Here is a 27,061-nt window from a genome sequence, read left to right on the forward strand (position 1 = left end):
TCACATATCTGCATGAAGTTATTTCACTATGATTGGAGTGACTATACTTGATACAGAAAAACAAGAGGGAATGGGGTCCAAAATACGAGACATTGAAAATTCTTACCACAAATATTGCCACACGTGGACGAAATCAGCAAATATTGTTAATCTTTACAGAGGCAATCTTGCCTAACTTGATGCCTTTCATTCCGGGAATATCAAAATATCTCGCCTCCTTTTATTTCGGCAATGCTGAGCCCAGCTACTGCGTTGAAGTTGTTTTTACAGTAAAATATGTTTTCCATCTCCCCCCTCATCTAACCCGCTTAAAGTCTAATAACAGAAGGAGAGAGACGATGTTTTTCATTTCCCTTCGAGGTAGTATAGAGTTATGCGTGCAGCATAAATAATAGTTCCTCTCTTTCTTTTGGTTTTTTTTTATCATTATTTTTTATGTTGTAGAGAGAGGGGGGGGGGGGGGAAGAAAGAATTTATTAACTCCCTAAATCGGAAAAAAAATATTTTTGAAAATAGGCGGCAATTTTTCTAGGAGGCAGTGTTATCCCAAAAAAAAAATTTTGAAGAGTAATTACACTTCTGTTTTAAATTTCAAGGGCAATTTTTGTAAAAAAGTTTTTTTTTTAAATTAAAACACAGAAATACCTACATTAAAAAAATTATCTGAAATTTAGAGAAGTAAAATCGAATTTTGATGCGTGAATCATGAATCCAGATGCGTATTGGCGGTTTAGTGATTTCCACGGTGGCATTTGGGGTGGGGCCTCTAATCAAGAATCCGGTACCCAATTCACAGAATTTTAGAAACAATTCATCCAAGGCCCCCCCCCCCCCCCGAAATGAAACCTGTCAACTTTTCCGTGGGGGCCCCCCGACCTGGAGACTTGTCGGACATTCCTCCTGTGAGGGCCAACGAAAAATTTTTATTTGTAATCATTTTAACAACGAATGAAATCCAGGGCCACCCAATCAAGGAGCCGGAACTCAATTCGCAGATTTTTATTGGGGGGGGGGGGGGGCAGACTGGATATATCTTGGGCTCCGGCTATTGCAAATTTTTCAATGTTAAAGCAGCAAGAAAACAATGAGATCCGTCAAAGGGCCATGGAAATGAAACCTTTTAACTTCCCCATTAAGGTATATGTGCAATGCCACGCCCTGGGTACCCCGACCCTGTGTATTGCGAGCACTGGTGATATATGAAAATAACACATACCTCTAGGCATGGCCCCCTCAAGGACAGGGCTGACAGGGGCCGGAATAATTCTTACCACTTTCTGATTTTTCACACTATAAATTGACCACAGAGGGTCCCGAGGAAAAGCTGGTTTGGGGGCCCTGCTGCAGGATGTGGGGCCATGCCTCTCGGTACATACACATAAGTTGGCCCCAGTGGGTCAAACGGTTCCCGATATATTCAAGAGTTAAATGAAAACTTCACCCAAAATCGTTAACGATTTCCGTTGCATAGAAACAGGCCCTTTTCGAGTTTGTGATTTTTTTAATAATAGAATAGATTTATTACAGCGCAATTTATATAAATTGTGTAAATTACCTTTATTCCCAATTTCATACGGGCAAAACAGGACATATATCCAAAAAAAAGTTGGGAAGGGCAAAAAGGGCAGGCTAGAAAATACAGTAATGACCCGAAAACGGGCCATGTCAATGATGAGACGTCGGAGCGTTAAAAATTTAATAATCCGTTTTTTAACATGACGCATCATAGAGTAACAAACAAACATTGCCTCCATATGATGACCTCTGATTCTAGGAATGCGCCGTAAAACCGTTGTGAAACAAAGGTGATGAAAAATGTATCGCTATATCCTAGGTATTTTGCATTTTCATCGGAGTTATAAGCACGGTTCATTAACATTACTCTATACGGGGATTAGGCCAGCCTGCCTGATTAAGGTTATAGTCGACGCATCGTAACAACCGAGTTTGACTCTGCACTTTTTATTACAATCAAATTTCTATCGTTTGCAACCTTTTTATTCCAATTTGCGCATTACAAGCAGATTTCGTTATCCACTGTCCTCGAGCCAGTCAGCTGTAAAAATAATCGCGCTATTGTATCCATAACTCATAACTTTTTAATACATGAGTAGAAGAAATGAAAACTGCTGAAAATATCCAAAACTTTAAAGAAGCTGTTAGAACGGAAAGTATAGAAATGGTCTCCATAGGCAACGCCCTCCCCGTTAGTGACTCGCCGCCACCGTTCCCCTCCCCCGTTCGAGGAGCCTGTATCCGCTTTTAGTCTCTACTCTGGAAGTTTCACGACGCTCGTTATAACGACTATTCCATCGTAACGACTGTTACGACAGGTCTCAAACTTTTTCCTATTCAAGCCATGCAAATATGATCCATTACAACGACCGAATTCGGGGGTCCACCACCCTTTTTTTTTTGGAAAGAAATAGATAAAACCCGTCAAGTGTGTGTGTGTTTGATTTTGACTTTAGATGCTTGAAGAAGAAAAGAGATAAAGCATTGCCACTTTTCTACGGGAAAGTGGGCGTGGCTCACTCCACTTTCCACGTGGTTGATTTTTTCGCAATTTTACATAATTTCTCAATGGGAGAATATAAGGGCAAGGGAACTCATGTTTTTATTCTGAAAATTATTCATTCGACATGCCTGTCTTAAATAAATGAAACATTGTATCTTTAGAACTCAAATTGAAAGTTTTGGCGGACAAGACATTGTCGAAAGCCAAAATAGACGAATCATCGAATATTCCAAATAGTTCTTTGTTCACCAATAATTAAAAACCGCGATGCAATTATAAAAGCAGAAAGATGAGGTTGTCTTCGCATAGTCGATCACAGGAAGGGAAATTCCAACAGTTGGAAAAAACAAAAACAAGTTTTATGATTTATGAAAAAAATTTTCCATATAACGACCTCCCAATATAACGTACGTTTCTCGTGGAACGAAGGAGGTCGTTATAACCAAGCGTCGACTGTATCACTTTCTTTAGCTATCAAAGAATATCCTTCTAACAAACTTTTCTGCATTACATAACAAAATTTTTGTCGGAACGCAGACATTATAGTTTAAATTGAAAATCCCCCCCCCCGTGCAAAGGATGGGGGGGGGGCTGAGTTCCGAAACTTTAGGTACAAAGTTTGAGGGGTATAGCATTATTAAACTAGCATTATTTTGTCGTGAAATATTCGATCGAATAAGAATTCCGCATGCTGCATCCTGATAGCATTCCCGACACTAATTTTCACGACGAGGTCCTGAAGGGTTTCAATGGGACTTGGTATGCAATTTCCAGGAGATAGTCCAATAAGAAAGAAATCGAGAGAGGAGAGATCGTGGGGAAGAGCAGCCATGCAATGGGCCCGCCGTCATTTCCAATCCATTGAAGCTACAGACGAAGATATCTGGGTAAAACTTTTTCGTCTACCAAATTGAAAGTTAATTTTTTGTCTATGATCGGAGCAGAAAAAAATAGAGGTTTAAATAATTCTGCATTTCTAGGCAAAAAAAGCGTGTTTCATCATGCTGGAACCGCATGCGCCCTTGGATGGTTGATGCACATATTTCAGTAAATGAGTTCCAAGCATTTTCTTTCATTTTTGACAATAGCGGAAACAAAAATAATGAGGTTTCGTATTTTTTCGGGGGGGAGGGGAACAATTTTCATTGATTGTAGTACCGTAACACGGAGCTATTTTGCACACCGTTTTTTGAGAGTTTATTAGGAAAAACTCATGCTAGGCAAAGCAAAAATGTAAAATAGTTTTTTTAATGATTTCCATATATTTCAAGACAATGTGAGAACAGATCTATTGCCATAAAAAGTCATCGCAATTTTTTTACCTTTTTAAAATTGGTGCTAAGTAATCCCCTCAGAGCAGGTTATTTTGCATACTGTGTTAGCACATAGTACTACGGAAAACTGACAGGAAATTAGATTTTCTAGTTTGAATGGAAAAATGGTCAAAATTCAAAATGATACATATATATAAATATATATATATATACAGTCAATCCACGTTAGTGCGTCACCCGGTTAACACGTCACTCCGCTTACCGGGTCACTTTTTGGAAGTCCCAATTATCCTCAGGCAGGCATTGGCACAGCTATGTCTTACTCCGCTTAACGAGTCACTCCGCTTGCTAAGTCATATTTTTGCGCTCCCAAGAGTGAGTCATTAACGAGGTTTGACTGTATATATATATAATATTTCATCAACAAACACGACGCTAATTAGGTTATTAATATCAACTGAGCGAGCTGAATTAAGCTTAAAACACTTTAAAAAAAACAAAAAAAGCTACAATGGGGTGGCTTTAAGGTGATGCAAAGTAGACCCAGGTTTGCTCAGAACATTAGATCGATAGTAATTTGATGGTCATGATAAATAATGTTAATTACGTCTCTATAAGCATGACATAAACGTTAGAGTTTCTTCATACAAATAAACTACATTTACTTTTTAATTAGTTAATTTTTTGGCAGCGACATGAAACTTTTTCTTGACAAAAATTCCAGGTGAAATCAAGCAGCACAGATCTGTTTAGCAAACCATATCCAAAATAGTGGATGCATCAGTAACTCGAATACATGAATTGACTGATGACGTCTCCTGTCAGGCAAAATCAAACTGTTTGTCAGGATTAGTGCAGAGTAGCCCCGGATTACAGTATATTGGTTTTTTTTTTATGTATATTACATTTGTAAGTCAGCAAAAGAAGTTCCTAGACAGAAGAATGGGGTCAAGTTATCAGAACACTGCATTCGATTTATATATTTTTGCAATTGAAGTATCTACGGAAAAACTTGTTTCGCTTGAAAAGACCTAGTGTGAGCTGCTTTAATTATTTTATTCAAATTTTTTTCGATTAGAAAAAGTGAACTTCGAAATTCTACTTGCTCTGACGTAAGAGGGAAAATATCATAGATAAGTCTAGTTAACAAGGGAAACAAACGTTAAAATAAAATAAACAAGATGAGCGCAAGACAAACATTACTCGAACTGACAGTAAATGCTTACAATCATAGCAGATAAAAACCTCTCTTTAGCGCACAAAGGCGGGACAAAAAAAATTCGTCCGTAAAAGAGGGATGACCGTATACGAGGGGTGTCCGTTAAGATGGGTTTCACTGTATACTCGGAATTTCTGGAGCGAGAACGAGAATATACACTTCACATTTATTAAATATAATAAATTGTTATAAATTTAACACGCAGCATGCGTGAATTCCACTAGCTGTCGGGTTAAACGTTTTTGAAATTGATTTGATTTGCTAACGCAATTAAATAAGAATTGAAAGAAGTTTGGGGAAGAAAATTAAAGAAAGGAAAAAAAAAGTTTAAAGCAATTTACATCCAAACGAACGGTATTTTATGGAGTAAATAATCCAATGATTTATGAAACTAATGATGGCAGGGAAAAGTGTTTTTTTTTCCTCCTTCGGAGGAAAAAAAACTGGAGTTCTATACAATTTAAACTCTGCAAAAATTGACTGACGTCTGTGAATATTGCGATGAAAAGTACAACACAACGATCGATAAAACTAGAAAATTTTGGACGAAGCGCAAACTATAAAGAAATTATTAGTTTTAACGTTACTTGAGAAGAGTACCATCTTTGAAATGTCTAATCGATGCAATCCTCGTATGCTCACAGTTTTTAAGTGTTTCATGTAATCCTAGCTAATTCTGTCGACTCGTAAAGACATCTGCTACATTCGCGCTGAAATGGGAATTCGCAATAACACTTCGCCATTAGAATAACTTTCAAGTATGAACGAAACTCGAAAAACGACGTAAAATTCATGGCAGGCAATAAGAGTTTTCAACGATTCGACAAGATGGTTTTGTGCCCTTCAATAAAATAAAAATTTTTATTCCTCCTAATCTAATCCGACTGCACTATGCATATCTTCAAGATTTTTCCCATAATTTCTTCAATTATAGTTGCTAATTAGAGATTTCTTCAAAGAATTTTTTTTTTTTAATGGAGTATCAGACAGTTATGTAGTTAATGTTGAACCATAGACATAAGATTAACTAGACTATCATCCTAATGTCTGGTTTTTTTGAAGCACCCCCCCCCCCCTCCGTGACGAATTGAACAAGAGCATGGCATCCATAATTTGGCACACTATCTTCATACTAGGCGACACATTCCTTGTAATGCACGAAGGGTGGAAAAAATTTAGATTCGCGTTATTCGAGGCTTTATTTATAAAGCGGAAATAAAGACATTTTATTATGCAAGAGCAAGAAGTATACGGTGCCTAACTTCCACTGATGAGATTCCTAATCAAAATTAGTAATCCTACTTTTGTGTTACAAATTTCTTATTTTTGACTTTTTTTTCGTGGTTAAATATGTAGTTTATAATACATGATTTTATGATACATTCTTTTTTTTTTTTTAGCATTCATTTTTGAGTTGAAAATTTATATTTCAGCTGGATTAAAAAGAAATACATGAAAATTTTCCATCATGGGAATCAATTAGAATTCCTCAACCCAGACCCATGTGAGGAACCTCTCTCTATCCATATCCTGCAAGGCTGGGATTTTTGGTACACCCTAACGGGAGGGGGGGGGGGGTAAGCAGGATCGACCTTTGGAGAAGCACAAAAATTTTCTTTCCGAGAAATTTTTAGTAAGCCATTTAAAAAGCATTTAAATTAACAGAAATTGGTAAATATAGCATTTAAAGGATTTTTTTCATTTTAATTTTTTAACGGAAATATTAATTTTTTTGAATTTTTGGTTGGCTTGGGGGGGGGGCACGAGCCCCCTATTCCCCCTCCTGTGGGCCTTAGGCCAGATTTTTCACGAGTTTCTGCATAGTGAATTTATATTCACTCACAAAGAAAATTGAAAGAAAAACTGAGAATTGTGTTCTAGGCTCTTCCGAGTCAAGTCCTGTCAGCCACACCCTTGTGCGGGCAAAAAGAATCATAATTGGATCAGCAGCGGCTATAAATTCGCCATATACAGTAGATCCTGCTTATAACGTTTTTCAAAACACTGTCCCAAAAAACATTGTAAACAAGAAAACGCTTCAAATGGGAAATGTTAATGAGAATTAGATTTGGGGCCACCAAAATAAGTCGCATTAAGCGGGAAAACATTATAAGCGGGATTGACTGTATATAAGAGCTGAAGCTTTACATTTTCCATTCCCGAAATGTATGAACCTGACAAACTGTCGAAATCTCGCCAACTTTGCGCTAAACATATTTCTGATTCGAAGATCCAAAATAATCAGTTTCAAAAATATTAATCGCAATATATTCATTTTAAATTGATATGCAATGACAATAAACATACTTACCTAAATAATGTATTTTAATGCATAACGCAGCAAAAAAAACTTTATCGGAAACGAAATTGTACGCCAGACTAAAACTCGCGTTGGTTTTGTGTGCACACATTAGTTTAAAATAAAAAGGTTTTCAATACCTCTCACCTTCCTGTAGATTCTCATTTATCCGATTTTCAAGATGTTCATTTTAGCCTTCAGTCAGTTTTTGATTTTTTATAGCGTTCCTCGGTGATTTTAAAAACTGATCTTTAAATTTTTTGTGTGTAGACATCACCTGTAACGCAGGGATGGACAAATCGCAACAAACTTTAGGCGCTAGAAAAAGTTTTACCCGAAGAAAAAGATCCAAAATAATGGTTCTTTTGACTTTAAGGCATAGTGACCCTCTTCCATGTTGACAGATATGCTGCTATAAATTCCAAACATTTTGTACTGCTCCCAGCCTGCAATTTAGTAACTTTGACTTTTGAAGACCGGACACACCCCGTTTCCCATTTCAGAGAGAGATATCAAAACCTTCTCGAAGGATGGGTTATATCCGGGAAATTTTATTATAAAAAACAAAACATTGTCGCTTCAGACGAAGGCAACAAAAAATAATATATGTATAAAAACGATCGTCAATCTGAAATCATATAACCGATAATTAAAATCTTAACAAATGACAACGGGCAATCAAAATTATAAACAAGATTATAAGATGATGGCAAGAATCTAGCAATCGTCAGTTAATCGAATGATTGTCAATAATCTAAATCTAATGATTGTCAATAATGAATATAAAATTTCGAATCGCAGTGGATCAGATAATCACAGTTATCCATGTTTTACATTGTCCATCTTCCACATCTGTTCGATTGTCGGCATCGGTCTTCAGTAGTCATAGGTCCACCGTCGTCTAGGCCGCAAGTTGTACATCCTCGCCCGACTGCTTGCACTCTCGCGAAAGCGGGCATGTGGCGTCAGTAACTCCTCTCAGTCTTGATGGCCGCAAGTCGCACTCCCTCACTTGACTGCAGCATTCCCTTGATGGCACATACGTCGGGACGGTGCCTCCTTTCGGTTCTCGTGCTCCTCTGGTTTCGCCGTGCATTTGATGCAAGTTCTACTCCAGAAACCTGACAAGACCTATCAGGCGGCGGAAGTTCGTAGGACTACGAAGAGTCCTTATCTTCCAGATAATACAATTGAACGACCGGCGTTAGTCGAACCGAAAATTGTAAAAAGAACCACGGCTAAGCACCACTATAGCCGTGATTCTGTAGCAATTTTGGGTTCAACTAACGTCGGTCGTTCAATTGTATTAAGGTATGAGACTCCGGCATCTTACCAAAAGGGAACCTGGCTGTCTTTGGATACTGCATTGCATAATGAGTGATCAGAATCTGCCAGAGGGATCCAAAAGCTCCATAATTACAAGCAATGTGAGTTGAGCGCTTAAACCGTTCTAAATTGACCGGGAATGGGCTGTGCTTTGTGACCCACTATTATCTTTATCTCTGGGCAACTTCAATTTACTAACTGCACAAAGAAAATTTTAGGCAAAAATACCGATATTTTAGTCACCACGGAGGCGCATAGAGATTTGATAGTGATAGTGATTTCCCATAGAAACCTATTGGAAATCACTTTTCGGCTAACAAACGTGATTCCAGACATCGGCGGAGATAGACTTAAAAGTCTGGGGGGGGGGGCACGATGATGATGCAAATTCATATATAAACACATATATAAATTAGATAAGACGACTCCACCTTTGATGCTGGGGGGGGGGGGAATATCCCCCGTATCTCCACCCACGATTCCGGAACTAATTATCTTCGTTAGCCGAGGTATGACTGTAATTGAGAAATATAATTATTCGGTCGGTCGGCAAAACCGTTAGATAATACGAAATTCCATGCAAAAGTTTCAGAAAATCAACTGATGTGAGCCAAATCAATTTCATGATTGGAATCCAGAATGAACGATTCATTTGCTGATACCAGAACGGAATGATATAAAAGACAACTAAACTGCACGTAAAGAATATTACCAAGTTCTACCTGAGAGAGCAAAAAACGTTTTGCTCTCTCTTCTGCGACTTTTCATAATAACCTTAAATCGATAGGTCCGTCATTATAACAATGCTACCCGCGATTGTGAGCAGTCGTTATAACGGACTTTTACTGTATGTGTTACGGTGCAAGTACGAAGAATAGCGTTTTTGTGAAGAGATCATCTACTTCACACATTACTCAGACATTAACCACATCGCGAAAACGCTAGACTTAGTTCGATTGCATATACGTTGGTATCTCGAATTACGAGTTTAATACAATCTACTTAGCCTTAAAAAAGGGGCGGAACGACCGTTAAAAGAGTATTTATGCGAGAAACGACAGAACAAAATATCATACGCATAAATTTTTTTCTGAACGGCAAAAAAAAAAAGACTGCGCACTTTTCGACAGCGTGGGGTCCTGTAATAAGTACAGAATGTGACCACGCGCTAAAATTCTATTCACTTCACAGCTTCACAATGGAAATTTTTTTTGTATCAAAATTCTCATAATTATCAACTTCACAAATGATGCGTGCATGCCAAGTTCCGTCACTTCAGCTCAATTTTTCTCAGGAGCATTTTTTTTTTCAATACAGTGTACATAACAACCTATTATATTTGCAGGGAAAAGTTTCAATATGTCACGGATGAAACTAATATAAAAATAATAGTTTCCCCTTCCTACCCACTCCCCCCAAAAAATCTGAACTTTCCTTCAGATTTAGTACAGAAACTGGTGAGCGGCAAAAAAAAATCAACCTCTGAAAGAAAGAAGAGAAAGTCGCCTAGAAAACTTTCTTTACATCGAATCTTGATAAATAACAAAAAATAAATGAAGATTCAAAGTTATTCTTTCTGTTGTCGTAGTTGCTAGCAGCAAACCAGCGTTACCTCTTGCTAAACGTCTACATGAAAACTATATGGGAAATGAATATTTATAAGATCCATTTTTATGGGCTGCTCAATAAATATATCTTCACTAGGATATTCATAGGATTATTACCACGGGAGGATGGGCGTGGACTTTTATCCCGAGAAGACCGCACCTGAATTGTGTTAGAGCGAACGCACAATCAGAAATCCCAGCAATAAATCACAGGACTTTATCAAAGACTTAATTTTCTCTATGCTACACAGAGTATCCGAGTATTGATCCAGCGAGTGTCCAATTCATCAACGTACTAATCGTTATACATAATTATCGTGTAGAAAAGTGGCTTGTTTTCCCCTAGATATTATGGGATTACACACAATACTGCTTAATTCTTATTAAATACAGACATTTAGAACAAACAAATGTGATACAGTCGACGCTCATTATAATGAACATGCTTTATCGCGACCGTTACAAGTCCAAAATTTTTTCCTATTCATCCCATATTATTTTTCATCCAATATAATGATCCACAAAGAATTCAGCTCTGCCCTGACTTTTTTTTTTACAAAGAAATGAACACAATTCGTCTTTTTCGTTCGTCAAAATTGTGTTTGACATAGACCTCTGATATTGGAAAATTTGATTATAAGTGTGTGCACATAATCTATTATCATAATTTTAGTATTATTTTCTAACCTGATGCATTGGCATTACAACTGCTTTTACATTACAGCAAAATACATCGTATAATGTTTTTCTATTTCATCCAAATCGGCATTCTCTCAAGAATTTTTTTTTTCAAACTTTCGATGTAACGACCTTCCAATACAACGCTCATTTTCTGAAGGGGGTCGTTATAACGAACGTCGATATAGTAGATAGATCTAAAAGTAATTTTCTAATCGTACCAGTTGATATAAAAGCATCTGCAATATTGTTTGCTATTATTGTTCAGAAAACGCTGCAAAACTGATAATTTATGCAGGACTTACTATTTTAGCATTAATAAAAAAAATAAATAAAAATTTCATTCAAGCAATACTCGGCAATCGCATATTTCTTTCCTGACTATGTAATACATGTGTTAACAAATTCCACATTAATTTTTAAAGGGATTGTTCCATTGTAGTTTTTATCATTAAAAAACTTTAGTATCTGACATTTATACCTCAGATTGTGTTGATGTCAATTTTTAAATACAACTTGTAAGGGATATTTTGTCGAACGAGCACTCTTTTTGACATACTTAACATCAAACACTCTTTGAAGCTACAGAGCACAGCACTAAAGAGCTTGCAAGCAACAGTTAGGAGATGTCTGAGATACAAAAGGAACAACAGAGTATTACAGCCAAAGGTCTGTGGCAGCGGTTCTCAACCTTTTTCTACTTGCGGAGCCCTTTTCAATATATAATGTCTATGGCGGAGCCCTGTTTGACTTGAGGAGCCCTTTTTTGTATAAAATTTTTATGGCAGAACCCTGTAGGCCTCTTTTTTTTTTTAAATTTTATCTATCAAATTTTCTGACTTATTTATTTTCTTCGAGTTGCTGCGCACCGGTCGAGAACCGACCACTGGTCTACGATGACATTATGGTTAATAAAAATGGGACAACTAAACACAAAAAATGGGGCAGGGCTCTTGTATGAACAAAATGTGGAAATAGATCAAAAATTGAGAGTTCTTCCTTAACCCTCCACAATTCCACTATATTTGGATTGAAATAATTTATTGTTACCCATCAAGAAATAAATTATTTCTAAATATAGTGTGCATGTTTTGCATTCAAGGGGATGTTACGATCTGTCTTCCAACGTGCAAGAATCTCAAGAGTCCAATAGAGAAGAAAAAGGTTTATTCCGTGTTTGGTTTAATATGCAGGGCGTTCTGTTAATGGACTGACAAACTCATAAGGTTGTTTGTATACATCAAGAGGAACAAAAGTTACAAAGGAACATGGTGTCACAAACCATGTTGAGAGGGTGAAAATCGCGAAAAACGCATGCAGATTTCGACGTCAGGCTGGAACAACAAAAAGTACAACAATAACTACAAAAATATTTATTTGATTAATTATTACAAGAGTTGTTGGACGTGGCGGCAACTGACGTCATTGCACAGTCTACAAAGACCTAAAAATGATCCCCGGACACAGTCAAAGATACCAGGTATGCTTTTTGATGTCTGCCACAGCGACGACAATCCGCACTATGAGATCCTCCGGTGTGTCCACAGGAGTCACATAAACGAGTGATTTAAGGTGACCCCCCATACGAAAAAGTCACATGGATTGAGACCACCACCTTTCGTTCACCTCTTGTCTTCTCTGAACTCCGAGCCAGCATGCGTTTTTCGCGATTTCCCCCCCCCCCCATTTCATCTTGATGCCTACTAACAACCCTCTGAGTTTGTCGGTCCATTAACAGAACACCCTGTATAAGAATACATATAGGTAACAGGGCATATGGTATTTTACTGGTGAACCATTGGTCCCAGAGGCATACTTCCAATTAGAAAAAGTATCCAAATAACGCGTAGTGCTTAGATATGTCATTAATGCTGCAAGGGGTTGTATAGTTATTAAAATAAAAAAATAACTTTTTAAACTATCCCCTTGTGCTTAGAAACTTTTTGACCTGTCTGCCCTGATGCCAACAAAAAGAAAATTCCACGTTTTTAAGTGAAATATTCACCAAGATATTCGAATTGAAAAAATGAAGGAAAGTTGAGAAACAGCATTAAATGTGTGAAAACTGTTTTACCTGTGATGTAAACCTGACTTAGAAAATCATACAGTTTGCATGACAATTGATGGATGTATGAATATCCATAATGGACCAATTGTATATGTTTTGTAAAACAGTAAAGTCATCCTTGTTGATACTATTGACACATCTGGTTCATCGCATACCGGAAATTATGTAGCAAATTTGGTTTTTAGTTCAGTGAAATCAACAGAAGAAAACTTCAAATGTAGAATATCAAGTTTTGTTATAGACAATAACTGCAAATATGGTTTCTTCCAGAAAGACTCTGGATGAAGAGCTTGGTTTGTTAGGACTTACATATGGGTGTAGCGCCCCCATTTTACACCTGCTAGCCAAAGATTTGGTTAAAACTGATGTAACAAAGCATGTTATATAAGTATAGTATATTTAAATATATTCACAATCATCATCTCTCGAAAGCACGATATCATACAGAAGGTGGAAGTGCATTGATACTTCCTGTAGAGACGATGGAATACTTATTGTCATTTTCTTGAATCTTATGTTAAAATTGGTCAGTTGTTACCAAAGTTTGTGAAGACCACAGATCTCAAATAGATAGTGACATCTCTAAATAGTAAATATTGGTTTAAAAAGAAATGCCAAAGACATGATTGCGATTCTGAAATCGATAGCCAAAACTATTGATTTTGTACAAAACAACTACTCCCTAGCTGAATGGGCATTCCTAACTAGCATGGAATAAACTGCAACTGAAGATAAAAAAAACATCAAACAATAAAATGGTCGTCTTCAGCATATAAAAATAGATATGAACAATCATATTAACAGATGCACAATTTTCTGCATTTATTCTAAGCTCATCAATGTTCATTTCTAATATGGGAATTGATGTCACAAAAGAAGAGAGAAATAAAGGTCTTGAATTTATCAATCAAAACTGTGGGCCTAGGTTCCTGGCAATTACATTAATATTTTTGGAGAAGTTAGAACTATTTCATACCGAAAACGTTTTTGATTTTGAGTGGGCAAATAGTTTTTATGATGTTTTTGGTAAAGATGTAATTACGAAGTGAGATATATAATTTTTTTGAACCTGCCTGCTAACCACAAAGTATTGACTGCCTGTGCTGAAAGGATTTTTTAAATATTTCGTGTAGTTCATTCCAGATAGTGAAACAGATTAGGGGTAGGCAAAAGCATCAAAACTAGTGTTTCTAATGAAGCAAATGAACAATTATTAAGGGTAAAATAATTCAATATGATATACATACGATATCTATTCAAGAAATGCAAGTATTTTTTTTTTAATAAAATGTTCTGATGTGTCTCAAAAGTATGATTATCTTTAGTTTGCAAATATTTTTTAAATAGTCATTATTTTTATAAGTTAAAATTTCTTTAATTGTATATTCTAAGAAAATATAGATTAATTAGTACTGTGTTAGTAATATATACATTTAAATATATATTTTGTTAAAAAACATTAAAATAAAAAAAAACATGATTTAAATCCAAAAAATTGATTTAAAAAAAAAAATTTAAAAAATCAATAACCCTGGTAAGAATACTGTATGCAGTAATTTTTTGCAAGCTTTGTTTTGCTTGAAGAATCATGAAGAACTGATGGCATACCTAAGACCAAATTTCTGCATTCTGGTTTCCAATCATTCAGTCCTTGCAGAAAGGTATGGAATTTATGAAATCATATATTGAGGTCTTCCCGAATGTAATTTTGAATGGTAAGGTATCTTACTGGCTTGATAAGTTATGTTTTTGCAACAATTTAAAAACCTTTAAAAATGCAAGGTAAGCCTTATGAATATTTTTTTAATCTCAAAAAATTTTGTTAATCTCATCCACAGAAAACTATGTCAGTTTTGCTGTCTTGTAAACAAAATATTTGCGGCATCCCCCCTCCCCCCGACACTCATAGACTCGATCAAAAAAAAAGTTCATGAAAAAATTTTCGAATTTTTTTTTTTTAAATAAATTAAGAAAAAGTTGCATTCTCTCCCCCCCCCCCAAGGCAGGTTCTGCATTGCCCCGGAGAAGAATATAATTCCATGTCAGTCTTTCCATGCAGAATAGAGAAATCACATCTACATACTGTTCATAAAGTATGTGTTTCCTTTTGTGGATGCTATCAGTGATTGATAATCTTGGGTATATGAATTCTTAAAAGCTTTATATTTAGCTGTATATAGCTTAAAGTTTTATATTTGCTTTCTGAATATGTTTAATCGGAAGAAACGATTTAAAAAAATTCAAATTACAAAGCTGCGGACGAAAAAACGTGTTCACCGCGCGGCTGTTAATGGAATACAATAACGATTATACAGGAATTTTGGCAACCAAGGTCATGCCCTGATTAATGATTGCCAATAAATGCTACGAAAACAAAGTCGCGTCTTTGCCAGTTGCTTAAATGCGGTCACCGAGACTTTTTTACGGCTGCTCGATAGAAATGACTACGACTGTCCTCTATGGGTGTTTTCCCTAACGATGACGGTAATTATTGACGCCACGACAACGTGAAAGCTCGCGTAAAATCTAATTTTCTGCCAAAATCCGGAGAAATTTTAACAAATCCAGAGTCTCCCGCCTAAATCGGGAGAGTTGGCAGGTCTGAAAGTTATACAGAAATCTCTCAGTGATTTTGCATGACGCTCCCTCAAGCATAATATCACAAGACAGACATCAAATACACACAACATTCACTTTAAGCTGGGAGTGTGTGTGTGGCCACCCACAACTGAAAAACTCCAATTATCATTTCTCCATGGACACAGAAATTCATGATATTATGTGTAGAAGCATGTTGTTTTGTCATTCCACGCAGGTGTCAAAATATTGCACACAGAGTAACAAGTCTGTGCAGGTAAAAAAACTATCAATCAATTTCGACTAATGGGTAAAAGTTGCTTGTTTTTTCCAAACACAAGCAGTTTTTTTCAATGAGCCAAAAATTATCAAAAAATTTAAAGCATTTAACATGCAACTTCAATTTCACCAATCTTATCGGATAAAGCCGGATTTAAGAACCAGATTGCAGTCACAAAACAAGTTAACTTTCACGAAGTCATAGGAAATTACCATGGCGGTGCACCCATGATAAGAAAAAGATGAGTTTTTCCTTATTTTTGGTACTAATTAACTGATATTTATATGCATTTATAAGCAAAATTTTAGTCCGACTTACGCTGTATTACTGTATGTATATTTTTCTTTTGGAATTGCCTTCCCTATTGAAAGTTAATGGCAAGCAAATTAGAATTAGCCTTACTTAGAGAATTTGCAATTGTTTACTCAAACAGCTTGGCTTTTTCCCGGCTTATTGCAATAAGCCAAATTTTTCAATTAGCTTACAAAATGTATCATATATACACAGTCGATTTTCTATTTAGTGAAGTCAAGTAAAAACTTCACTTAAAAACTTTGTCAGTAAAACTTCGATTAACTGTCACTCTTATAACCGTCAGTTTTTGTTATCCGTCATCGTCTAAAAAAGAACCGGAAGAAACAGTCCCAGGTTTTAAGGTCCAAAAAGATAATCATTCCACTTAAAAATGTCATTATAAAGAGAATTCATGAAATAGAAATTCGTAAATTAAGTTATAAAATAAAACAAAAACAATGACTAAAACTTATCTATCCACTTTATTGACTTCAACATGAATCCTAAACTGTAAAAATGTCTGTAATCCCATTTTATTTATTTACAACATTTTTAAATTGTTTTCTTCATATAGCACAAAACTTTTGCCAGAAAGGCAACTTTAAGGATTTTTTTTCTCCCAGTCTTCCCATGAATACATTAGCAGGTTATTCACCCCTGCTATAATACATCATGCTTGATTTTGTTGGAACTTCAACAAATAAGAAGTCGCAAAACATTGCAAAAAAACAAAAATTTGAAAAAAAAACTAGTCTGAAAAACTTTGTTGTATAGAAATTATTTTGTTTCGTAATATTTAGAGTAAACAACATGTAACGGTCATGCATTCAAAGTGAAAATTCCGTAGAAAACTTTGTTATATGGAAATTCGTTGTTGAATGAGGACTCCACTATAAGTATCTTATATTATCTTCCATTTCTACAGAGGTCACAATTTCATACTTAAAGTTCAACCTTATACGCATTCTTGAAAAAATGTTGTTCATTGTGATGCTAATTAATAGCAATTCAATTCTTGATTGATTTCAACCCATAGGTGAAAGTTGTTTTCTTACCCCCAAACGCAAACAGCACATTTCTTTTGATGGATTATCAAAACATTCAAAGGGTTTAACATGTGACTTTGATTCACACAGATTTTAGAGAATAGAGTAAAACTTCAATTAACTGTCACTCTTATAACCATCAGTTTTTGTTATCTGTCATAGTCTAAAAAAAAACCAGAAGAAACAATCCCAGGTTTTAAGGTCCAAAAAGATAATATCAATGCCATGGTCTGTGCAAATGCCACCAGCAATCATAGATTGCCCCTGCTTTTAATTGATAAATCCAAAAAACCATGTGCTTTCAAAAATTTTAATACGAATGCATTGCCTGTGATCTATTACGCCCAAAAAATTGCTTGGATGGGCCAAACAGTTTTTCCAAAATGGTCCCACAACGTTTTCATGCCTCAAGTTATAGTTCATGAATGAAAAGTAGTTGCCGCAAGAAGCACTGCTGTTAATAAACAATGCCCGACACACCTCTCTTGTGAACTCAAAAGTGATGATGGGAAAATAGCATACCTCTTTCTCCCAGCAAATACAACTCCACTTACCTAGACGATGAACCAGGCCATAATTGAAAATATGAAGAGAAGTTACAGAAAAGCCTTTATCAAAGGCTTGCTTTCATCTGATGATGCCATGCCTATCAAAGAATTTTAGAAAAAATACAACATAAAAGACGCTATTTTCAATGTCGCCACTGCCTGAGCTGACCTTATATTGAAGTTTATATTGGTCGTTTTTTTAAAATTAAATACAATATGTATGTATTATTCACTTTTAAAGGATTTTATTTTCATTTTCGTCCCAAGCCTGCAGTGAAACCATGTTACTGTGCATACATATTAAGAGATTTCTGTTATCCATCTATTCAGTTATATGTCACAGCCCTTTCCCGGACAGTGATGATTAATCAAAGTTTTACTGTGCATTCTGTTTTACTGGAGTGTATATTGCAGTACAATGCAAGTTAAATTTTATGAAATCATAGTTGAATATCATACAGCACTGCAGCCATGGTAAGATAGAAAAAAAACAGGCACTTTTCCTAATTTCGGTCCCCAATAACTAATACTCATGTATTTTTATGAAAACTCGCGTGTGTTATAGTTAATCAGACATATCGCATAACTTTGGGGTATTACTATATAAGATTTCAAATATGAGTAGAGGCGTAAGCGGGGCATAGAGGGATTGTGCCTCCACCCCAGACAATTAAAACTGAAGAAAAATTCGCAAGATGTTGCAAAAAAAAAAAAACAACAAAGATTTGTAAAAAATATTTAGTCAGAAAAACTTTGTAATAAAGAAATTATCTTTCATAAATATAAAGAGTAAATAACATGTAAATGTTGTTCAAAATTCTACAGAAAATTTTGTTAAATGGAGGTTTGTTGAATGGAGCACTGTATGATGATTTTCCCTCTGCACTTATATTTTTACTCGGCCTGCAGAATATTTTGACATCATATTTTTCACTTCATTTGTCACACCAAGCCATTCAGTAGAAATAATATGTTTTAGAAAAAGAAGAGTTGTACCAAAAATTACAGAATGAATGGCAAATCTTTACCTGATGAATTTTCTCTGTCCTCTGAAGTTTTTCCTCCCAGGTTTGAGTCATTTCCTGCATCAACTTTTCAGACTCTGACAGCCTGTCGTTCAAGTCTTCTTGAACCTGAAAGAAATATTTGAACAGTTTCAATTACAAGCTATGCAACTAATCTTTAAAATTTGGATTCAAAGTTTTCGATCATGATCGAATTCCATTCAATTTAACCTCTTATATAGAATTCGATTCTTATTTTAAATGTCGCAAAATTTAAAATGTAAAAAAAAGAATTAATGAAAAAAAAAATCTATTAAAATATCATGAACACCAGGTAAAAATGATGGGGAAAAAATACAAAGCAACTTGATGGCAATGCTTTGATTATCTACTCCACCAGTTAAGTAAATAATTATAAATAATTTGTAGTAATAGTAAATAATTTGACCTAAATCTGTATGGTTACTTATCATTTTCAGTTTAGTAATCTGATAAGTTTTTATCTCATAATAAAGTTTAAAACATCATTTCAAAGCAACACTTGGTCTATAGAGTTGTGGCCATGAGATTGTGTGGGTATCGTGAAAAACTGGGTTTTATTGCCATAGGCAACACAGTGGTGGCCAGCTGAAATTTTCTGTGGCTTTCAAACTTTAAAGTGCACAAAACAACAAATGATAATAAATTGCCTCTGTGGGGACAGACAAGAACTGTGTACCCTATAATCTGAAGCGGATTTTAGTCAGTTGAGGCTCCACGCACAAGAGAAAACATTGACCCATTAAATTAGAAAAAAGTGTAAAGTTTGGGTTTTTTGGGGCCCCGGGCACACACCTGCCACTAAATCCGCCTCTCTGCCTATAATAACACATTTACATGGTATGCTACAGTATACAGTGGAACCTACCCTAAGGAAAACTCCCCGTAAACTCGCATTTTTCTGATCCCCCGTCCCATGGAATAGGGCTTTAATGCATTTCACGCCCTGTTAGCGGACACTCTCGATAGCAGACAGTAAAATCAGGCAAACTCTAGTTTATTAATTTTTGGTCATGAACAGAAAATTTATCAACTAAGACTGAATATGATAAATTTTCTTTCCGAGAAGAATCAAAGCTTGACCCTTGAATCAAAACTGGAACAAATACAGCGTGGGTGACATTACTAATTATAACAAAGTGTTACAACAGTGTCTCAGGATACGCACTGCAGATTTTATCTGGGTGCGTTCCCTTGTTTTATGAAGCCACACTAATGCATAATATATTCTCCCTATTCAAACTTGGAAGAACAATTCGTATAGGAAATAGACTGATTAATGGAAATGAAGTGGAAAGAGATCAATATTTCGAAGATCCATGGACAGTAACAATATTACCCTGGGATAGGGATGGAAGAGACAAAAATAATTATTCAGCTTATACAGATGGCTCGAAAACTGACACTGGAATTGGCCTTGCATTTATTACCTTTAAAAATGACGAGATAATATACCAAGAGAAGACTATCTGATAACGCCTCAGTGTTCATTGCAGAATTATTAGCAATACAATTGGCCATAGAGAAAGCCATTGAATTAGAATGGTCTGAAGTGGATATATACAGTGATTCCAGATCATCTTTGGAAAAACTTCAGTCACTAAAGGGACCAATAAATCTCAATAAAGACATTAGGAAATTACAAGAAAAAATAATAATACAATTACATTGGGTGAAAGTCCATGCAGGCAACATAAGGAATGAGTTGGTGGATAGTTTGGCGAAAGAGAGCACTGCACAAAATGTAATAGACATTCATTGTCTATACAGAAAAATGACATATTCAAACATTACTACAAAGAGACAATATTATCCAGTGGCAACATTTGTGGGGCACAACCATCAATGGACGTGCTACATATCAATTGTTCCCTTTTGTCAGTTATAAATGGATTAAGGGGAACTTCTATGTCAATCAATTGTTTACTCAACATGGTGTCCTTAGTCATTACCAAGGGTGGAGACACCATAAAGATGACTTATGTGTTTTTTGTGGAGAGTGGGACGCCAGAAGAAGACACTATATTTATGATTGTCTCTATTGGAAGTCAAAAAAAGAAGATCATACCAGTGGACAAAAAAACCCTTGAAATCCTTACAATATTTACACTACTTACACTACTTAGAAACAAGGAAATAAAGAAGATATATAACTTCTACATAGGAGTGGTGAAAAAATCCATGGAAAAATATTTGGAATACTGGTAAAGTCTAGAACTAATTATTGTATGTCATAAATGAAATGACAAAATGCGCTGCATTGAGATGTATTGCTGAGATATGATGATTTATGAATTGGGTAATTATATTTAACCATGGTACTGTAATGTTTTTCTGGTATATCTAGCTGTTTAGAATGGTCTGGAATGATTTTGAGACTTCAATGTTATAATCGAACAGTACAGGATACATTTTCCATGTTAAACTGATATTACCATTTGTGGTAATACCAGTTTGAGAGGCAATTTTTATAAATTTTGTGTTATAAATGGTATACTTTTTCATGTAATTATGTCAATTCTTTCGGCACAATGTGCACACACCTGAAATGGAAGAACAAGTATTGCAATGGTTTGCCGACTCCCTGTGGACAAGTGCACAAGTAGATGCAGCTGAACAGGGTATTCAACACAAGGTGGTGTAGAAGGTTCTGCATGCTAAAAAGATCCACATATTCCATGTGCAGAAGGTATAACTTCTATAAGGGCAATCTAAAAGCGATTGTCCCCTTTGGGTACAGTTCATGTGCTGAATGTTTAATGTCACATGGAATACTACACAATTTCCTGCCACTGTTTTATTCCCAGATGAAGCCCATTTTACGAGAAGGTGTGGTCAACACCTTCAATGCACACATCAAATTCCCACACTATTGTGTCCCGTCGAAAGTTCAACAAGTTCAGTTTAACATCTGGACAGAGAGAGAGAGAGAGGAATCCTCAGAGATAATCTGGTGGGACCGTACCTTCATGCCTCAATGGTGCAACATATTTTGTTTTCCTGCAGCATGTCCTCCTTGATTTACTGCAGGGTGTACCGGACATAGTGTGGCAGAACATGTGGTTCATGGATGACGCTGCACTAGCACATTTTGCCATTGCGGTATGTAACCATCTCCATGCTACATATCCTGGGAAGTAGATTGCACATGTCTGACTAATATTTAATTGTTGCTTTCCCTCCATATTCCACAGACCTCAATCCCTTGGTCTTCTTCTTTTGGGGACAACTTTAATCACTTGTGTATTGGATGCCTATGGAGACACTGGAGAATCTCGTAGCATGGATCGCCGTTGCTGTGGCAGACATCACCACAACACCTGGTATCTTTGAGCGTGTCCGATAAATCATTATTCCGCCCCTGTTGGCTGAGCAATGATCTTCACAGGTGCAACTTCGAACAACTCCTGTAACCATTTCTCTTTGTCTACTTTTTGACATTGAACTGTGTTGCACAGGCTATATTGAAATCATGCTGTCAAGTATATAAATGGTTTTACTACTTATTAGTGGCCTTTTTGTCCCACTCGATATCACTTCCTTCATAACAATTTTTGCAATTTTCCCAGACTACACATTGTTTGCGATACCATGTTCTATAGCAATTTTTGTTTCTCTTGATACCTAATATCACCCCTCTGAGTTTGTTGTCACTTCAAGGCAACACAATGTGTGTGTATATATATAATTTTTTTCATATTTATTAGACTTTCCAACTTCATTTGAGAATGATGCATAATCACCAGTAAAAGTGATAAATGTAGTGAAATTTAATCAAACGTTCTCTATGGGGATGATTAGTGATTATGCATAACCAGGCCCATCATTTAGGGGGGGGGGCGTTACCCCCCTCCCTGGCTTTCGAAAATACACTAAAAATGGTATATACATTGAGTACATGTGGCCCCCCCCCCCCGGAAAAAGTTGAAATGACGGCCCTGCGCATAACCACCGGTATAGTACTTTTATAGTAATTAGAATGTATAGGAGCTTTGTGACTAAAGCCAAATGTTGTATGAACAAGGTTCCACTGTATATTGTACCTCTTTCTTAGCGGACACTCCCCATTAGCGGGCGGACAAATTTTTTGGTCCTAGGTGTCCATTATCAAGAGGTTCTACTGTATTTAATGTAAAATATTATTACCTTATTAGGTGAACCAAATATTGATGAGGGTAAAGAAAAATATAGAAATACACTGCACATCTTGCAAAAAAAAAAGATGCTTTGTTTCACACCAAGGAAGGATTGGTTGTCTTCACAGCAAAAATCTTTCTTTGAGAAGCTACATCAACTGGTGAAATAATGGAATTATTGCCTTCGGTCCTAAATACATACTGATGTAGTATGTTCATTTTATCGTCAAAGACTTTGATCACATCTTCATTTGATTAACATTAATGAGAGCAATTTTTGACAAATGTGATACAACAAAACCCATCCTCAAAGCATAAAAAAATGTTTTGAATTTATGAGTGTGCAACTGACAGAAAAATTTTGCTTTGAGAAAAAGGAAATATCGTCAGCTTCATCTTTTTACAAACATTCCCAAACTTCAATATATTGAATGAGAATTTTCCAGTGAATTTAAGGATTGTTTGTTTAATGTTTGCATTAAAGCTAGTATGTATGTAAAGAACATTTGTTTCACTTGCGAAAGGCAGACATACACACAAGTCAAGGCAATACTGTATATATGTAGGGTGCACAGCAAATTGGGGGGGGGGGGGTAATATGGCATTTTAGTAGCAAACTGTTGATCCTAAAGTTGCACTTCAAATGACAAAAAGTTTCCAAATAATGTGTAGTACTCAAATGTGTCATTCATGTTTCAAGAGATTGTATATATAGTTATTAAAATAAAAAACTAATGTTTTATACAGTCCTCATGTGCTCAAAAATCCAATTAGAAAGATATTGCCATGTCTCTCCTGATGCTAAAAAATCTGTTTCTAAGTGCAATATTCATTGAGATATTCAAATTCTACTGCGACTACTACTGAACGGTAGAGGTATCACGTACATATTCATCTACGGAATTTCAAACAAATTGGTGTATGCTGGAATGTGCGTGTACATGTTGTGAACGTAACGTGAAGTTTGTTTCTGTGTAATGATTGTTACATGTAGTGCTGCCATTTGCCATAAATTTTTCTAACTATGGGTGAAGTGTAATGATTGAATAATTGCTCTGTTGTAGGCCTGCAGCAAGACTTTCTGACGGGTAGATCGGCTCACATTTATGCCTCAAAGTTGGGAACCAAGATATTAAAATTTGAAAAACTGAGGATAGTTTGGGAAAAAACAGCGTTAAATGTGGGTAAAATGGTTTTTCCGCATTTAGAGCTGTCTTTTTCCAACTCTCCTTCATTTTTTGAATACAAATATCTCAGTGAATATTACACTTAGAAACATGCAATTTTAATTTTTTTTCTTTTTGACATCAGAAGAGACAGGGCAACAACTTTTTAATTGGGTTCCGGGGAACATGGGGATTGTATACAAAAGTTTTTTTATTTTTATTTTAACTACTATACAACCTCTTGAAACATGAATGACATATCTGAGTACTACACGTGATTGGAAACTTTTTATAATTGTAAGTATACCTCTATAGGATCATTGCTTCACCAGTAAAATGCCATGCCCCCCATTTCTGCTATGCACTCTTTGTATTATATATATGGTTAAAGCTATAAATTTTATTGCAGATGGCATAACAAAAATTGATATTATATAAAATTGAAGTACTAAAAAATACAAGATAAATAAATAAAAATAAAGCATGTAGCACTAATGAAGTTAATGAGAATGAATTTATTATTTATGGCAAAATATGCCTAAATTAAACCATGGGAAAATGTTCAATTAATATAGGGATAAGATCATTAGAGTGGTCATTGTGAAAAAAATTAACAGTAGTTTAGTTTACTGAACTAATTTTATATTCAAGGAAAGAGATATTTTCTGGATTTTATGCAGAGGTGAACATGGAGAGAAAGTCATCTGGTCTCTGCTGATCTCCCAGGCTCTCTTAATACCTCTACTTCAGTGAATAACGTCACAGTGCGTGAAATAAGAAAGGCAGGGTCATGTCTCCAGTAGTGTAGATAGTAGTATGCACGAGGGCCTGGGTTTGAGTCCCAGCAGAGACCAGGTGGCTTTTTTTTCCGAGTTCACCATGGCATAAAATCAAGGAAATATCTTTTCCCTTGATATCTTGGGCTGAGAAAAAGCCATCTATCTCTAACTGTACATTGTAAATAAGTTTTACATTGAGAACATTTCTATTATTTGTGTATAAAAAAACAGAGGGCATATTACTGTGGCATGCTTGAGCTGCTCTTTCAGCATTTCAACTTCTTCTCTCAGCTCCCTGATAATTCTGGCATTTGGATCTTCATTAATGACAGCATGGTTGACAATGCGTTTTGCCCGATCAGCATATCGTAGTGTAGACATCGTTTCCTCATAATTATCAGCCGCTGGACTGATTGTTGCAACCATAACAGTTCTACTATTACCTCCAAGGTTATCCTATTTGAGTACACAAAAATATAATCAGGAAGAAGTTTTCCTCCCGAGAAAAATACAAAATTCATTAAAATACAATAAAAAATTCAGAAACAACATAACCCTAAAGTAAACTCGATGATTTGTTTTTTTCACTGTATATATTCTTGTATTTGTAATCATTGATTGAATTTTTTTGTTTTGCTGTACAAAGATATTAACACAGATAAATCTAGCAAACTCAGCTTATAACAAGCCTTTAGATATAATGAACAACTTTTTAGGTCTTTTCAGATTTTCTACACCATACAAGTTAATTTATATAGCTATAGAAAACCTCAAACAGTATAAAATTCTGATGTAATTTTTATTCACTGATGTATTTTACTGAAATGTGTCTGGATTCCCCATAACTGTTTTTTGAACTAAAATTTCTTAACTAAAAATTATCATTATTTAGGCATAAAAAATATAAAGATCACTAATATATTAATATAATTGCAACATGTTTTATTATCTCTTTGTCACTCCATTTGTTATGGACACACCATAAATTTGTTATGGACAGCAGTAATATTGAAGGAACACTTTTATTGAGACATTTAACTGGTAGGTAAAATCTGATAAACTGTTGACAGCAAATTGAGAGCTTTGTTAGGGTTATCATTGTCAGAAATGAGAATGAAATAATTACCCATAATTATAATTGTAATTACCTTATACTATCATTGTTAAAAATTAAAAGTATCACAGTGTACATGCAAAGTATCCAAATCATAATATTTGGAGACTCTGTAAACTATGAAAAAATATAGTTGTAGAGGAATTATCATTGTATTGAAAGGTAGCAGTTTAATATTTGACCAGTGGTTCCCAACTGAGGATGCAGGTTTCCATTTCGGTTGAGAAAAAAATACCATTATTCACCTTAACTATTTTGTAGTTTGTTTATATTGGTACCTCATGTTATTAGAATGTTGTGCTTAGATTTGATACTGTTGTGTACACACAACTCAGGAAAAATGTAAAAAAATTTAGTCAAGAGTCAAAGAAACATTAATTTATGGTTCAAAGATCCTCAACATTTTTCCAGTCACTAGTACTGTCTGTTCCCATCATCAAAAGAAGAGCACCCTTATGGCAAGTTTGACATACAAATGCATGAAATGATGATTTCAATCCTTAAATGCATGTATGCGTGAACACATATACACAAAATTCCTCCATGTTGTTTAATTGGGATGTTGGTGAAGTGCTCACAAGTATCGAGCACTCTGGTTACTTCAGGGAGCACAGTGGTGCTTCAAGCAACTGGTTGAAGATGCCTGTTGTAATTGTTGCAACTAGAATCAATAAGTGAAAAACTGTTTTCAATCTTTTTTTTACAAATCTCAAAAAATTATAAAAAAAATGGTGGTTTTTTAGTTTTGTTTTTGAAATAATTTTGAAATAAAATGAAGCCAAAATTAAATATTAGTCATAGTCGAAAAGAAATTAAATAATAAGTAAAAGAATTCATAGAAAATAATTACTAGATAATTAATATAATCAATTACAGAAAAAAACCAGAATTTTCTAACAGATAAAAAACATATTATCCAAGGGGGTGCAGAAAGGTAAGTCACATTACTCTGGGGGGTGCGGGAAGGAAAAAAAGGTTGGAAACCACTGTATTAGACTATAGTTATTTCCAAATCAGACTTGCAAAAAAGAGAACATCGTAGAACGATTTATCATTGTATTGAGTATAGTTGTAGTGAGGGTTCACTGT

At 35.4% G+C, this 27,061-nt stretch overlaps 1 protein-coding gene across 3 annotated transcripts in view; it reads right to left on the minus strand.

The window, feature by feature from the left end:
* Positions 1-27,061, minus strand: part of LOC149079002 (kinesin-like protein KIF13A) — a 144,217-nt gene that overhangs the window by 53,470 nt on the left and 63,686 nt on the right. For all 3 annotated transcript variants that reach the window (XM_089241253.1, XM_089241254.1, XM_089241252.1), the window contains exons 10-11: positions 25,102-25,314; positions 18,763-18,867 (exon numbers count right to left, since the gene is read on the minus strand). In XM_089241253.1, coding sequence (XP_089097379.1) covers positions 18,763-18,867; positions 25,102-25,314 — 318 coding nt within the window. The remainder of the gene's footprint in view (positions 1-18,762; positions 18,868-25,101; positions 25,315-27,061) is intronic.

The sequence above is a fragment of the Pholcus phalangioides genome, unplaced genomic scaffold, assembly GCF_987345545.1.
Source record: "Pholcus phalangioides strain wild (caught in Gottingen) unplaced genomic scaffold, Ppha-v1.0 ptg000013l_1, whole genome shotgun sequence".
NCBI lineage: Eukaryota > Metazoa > Arthropoda > Arachnida > Araneae > Pholcidae > Pholcus > Pholcus phalangioides.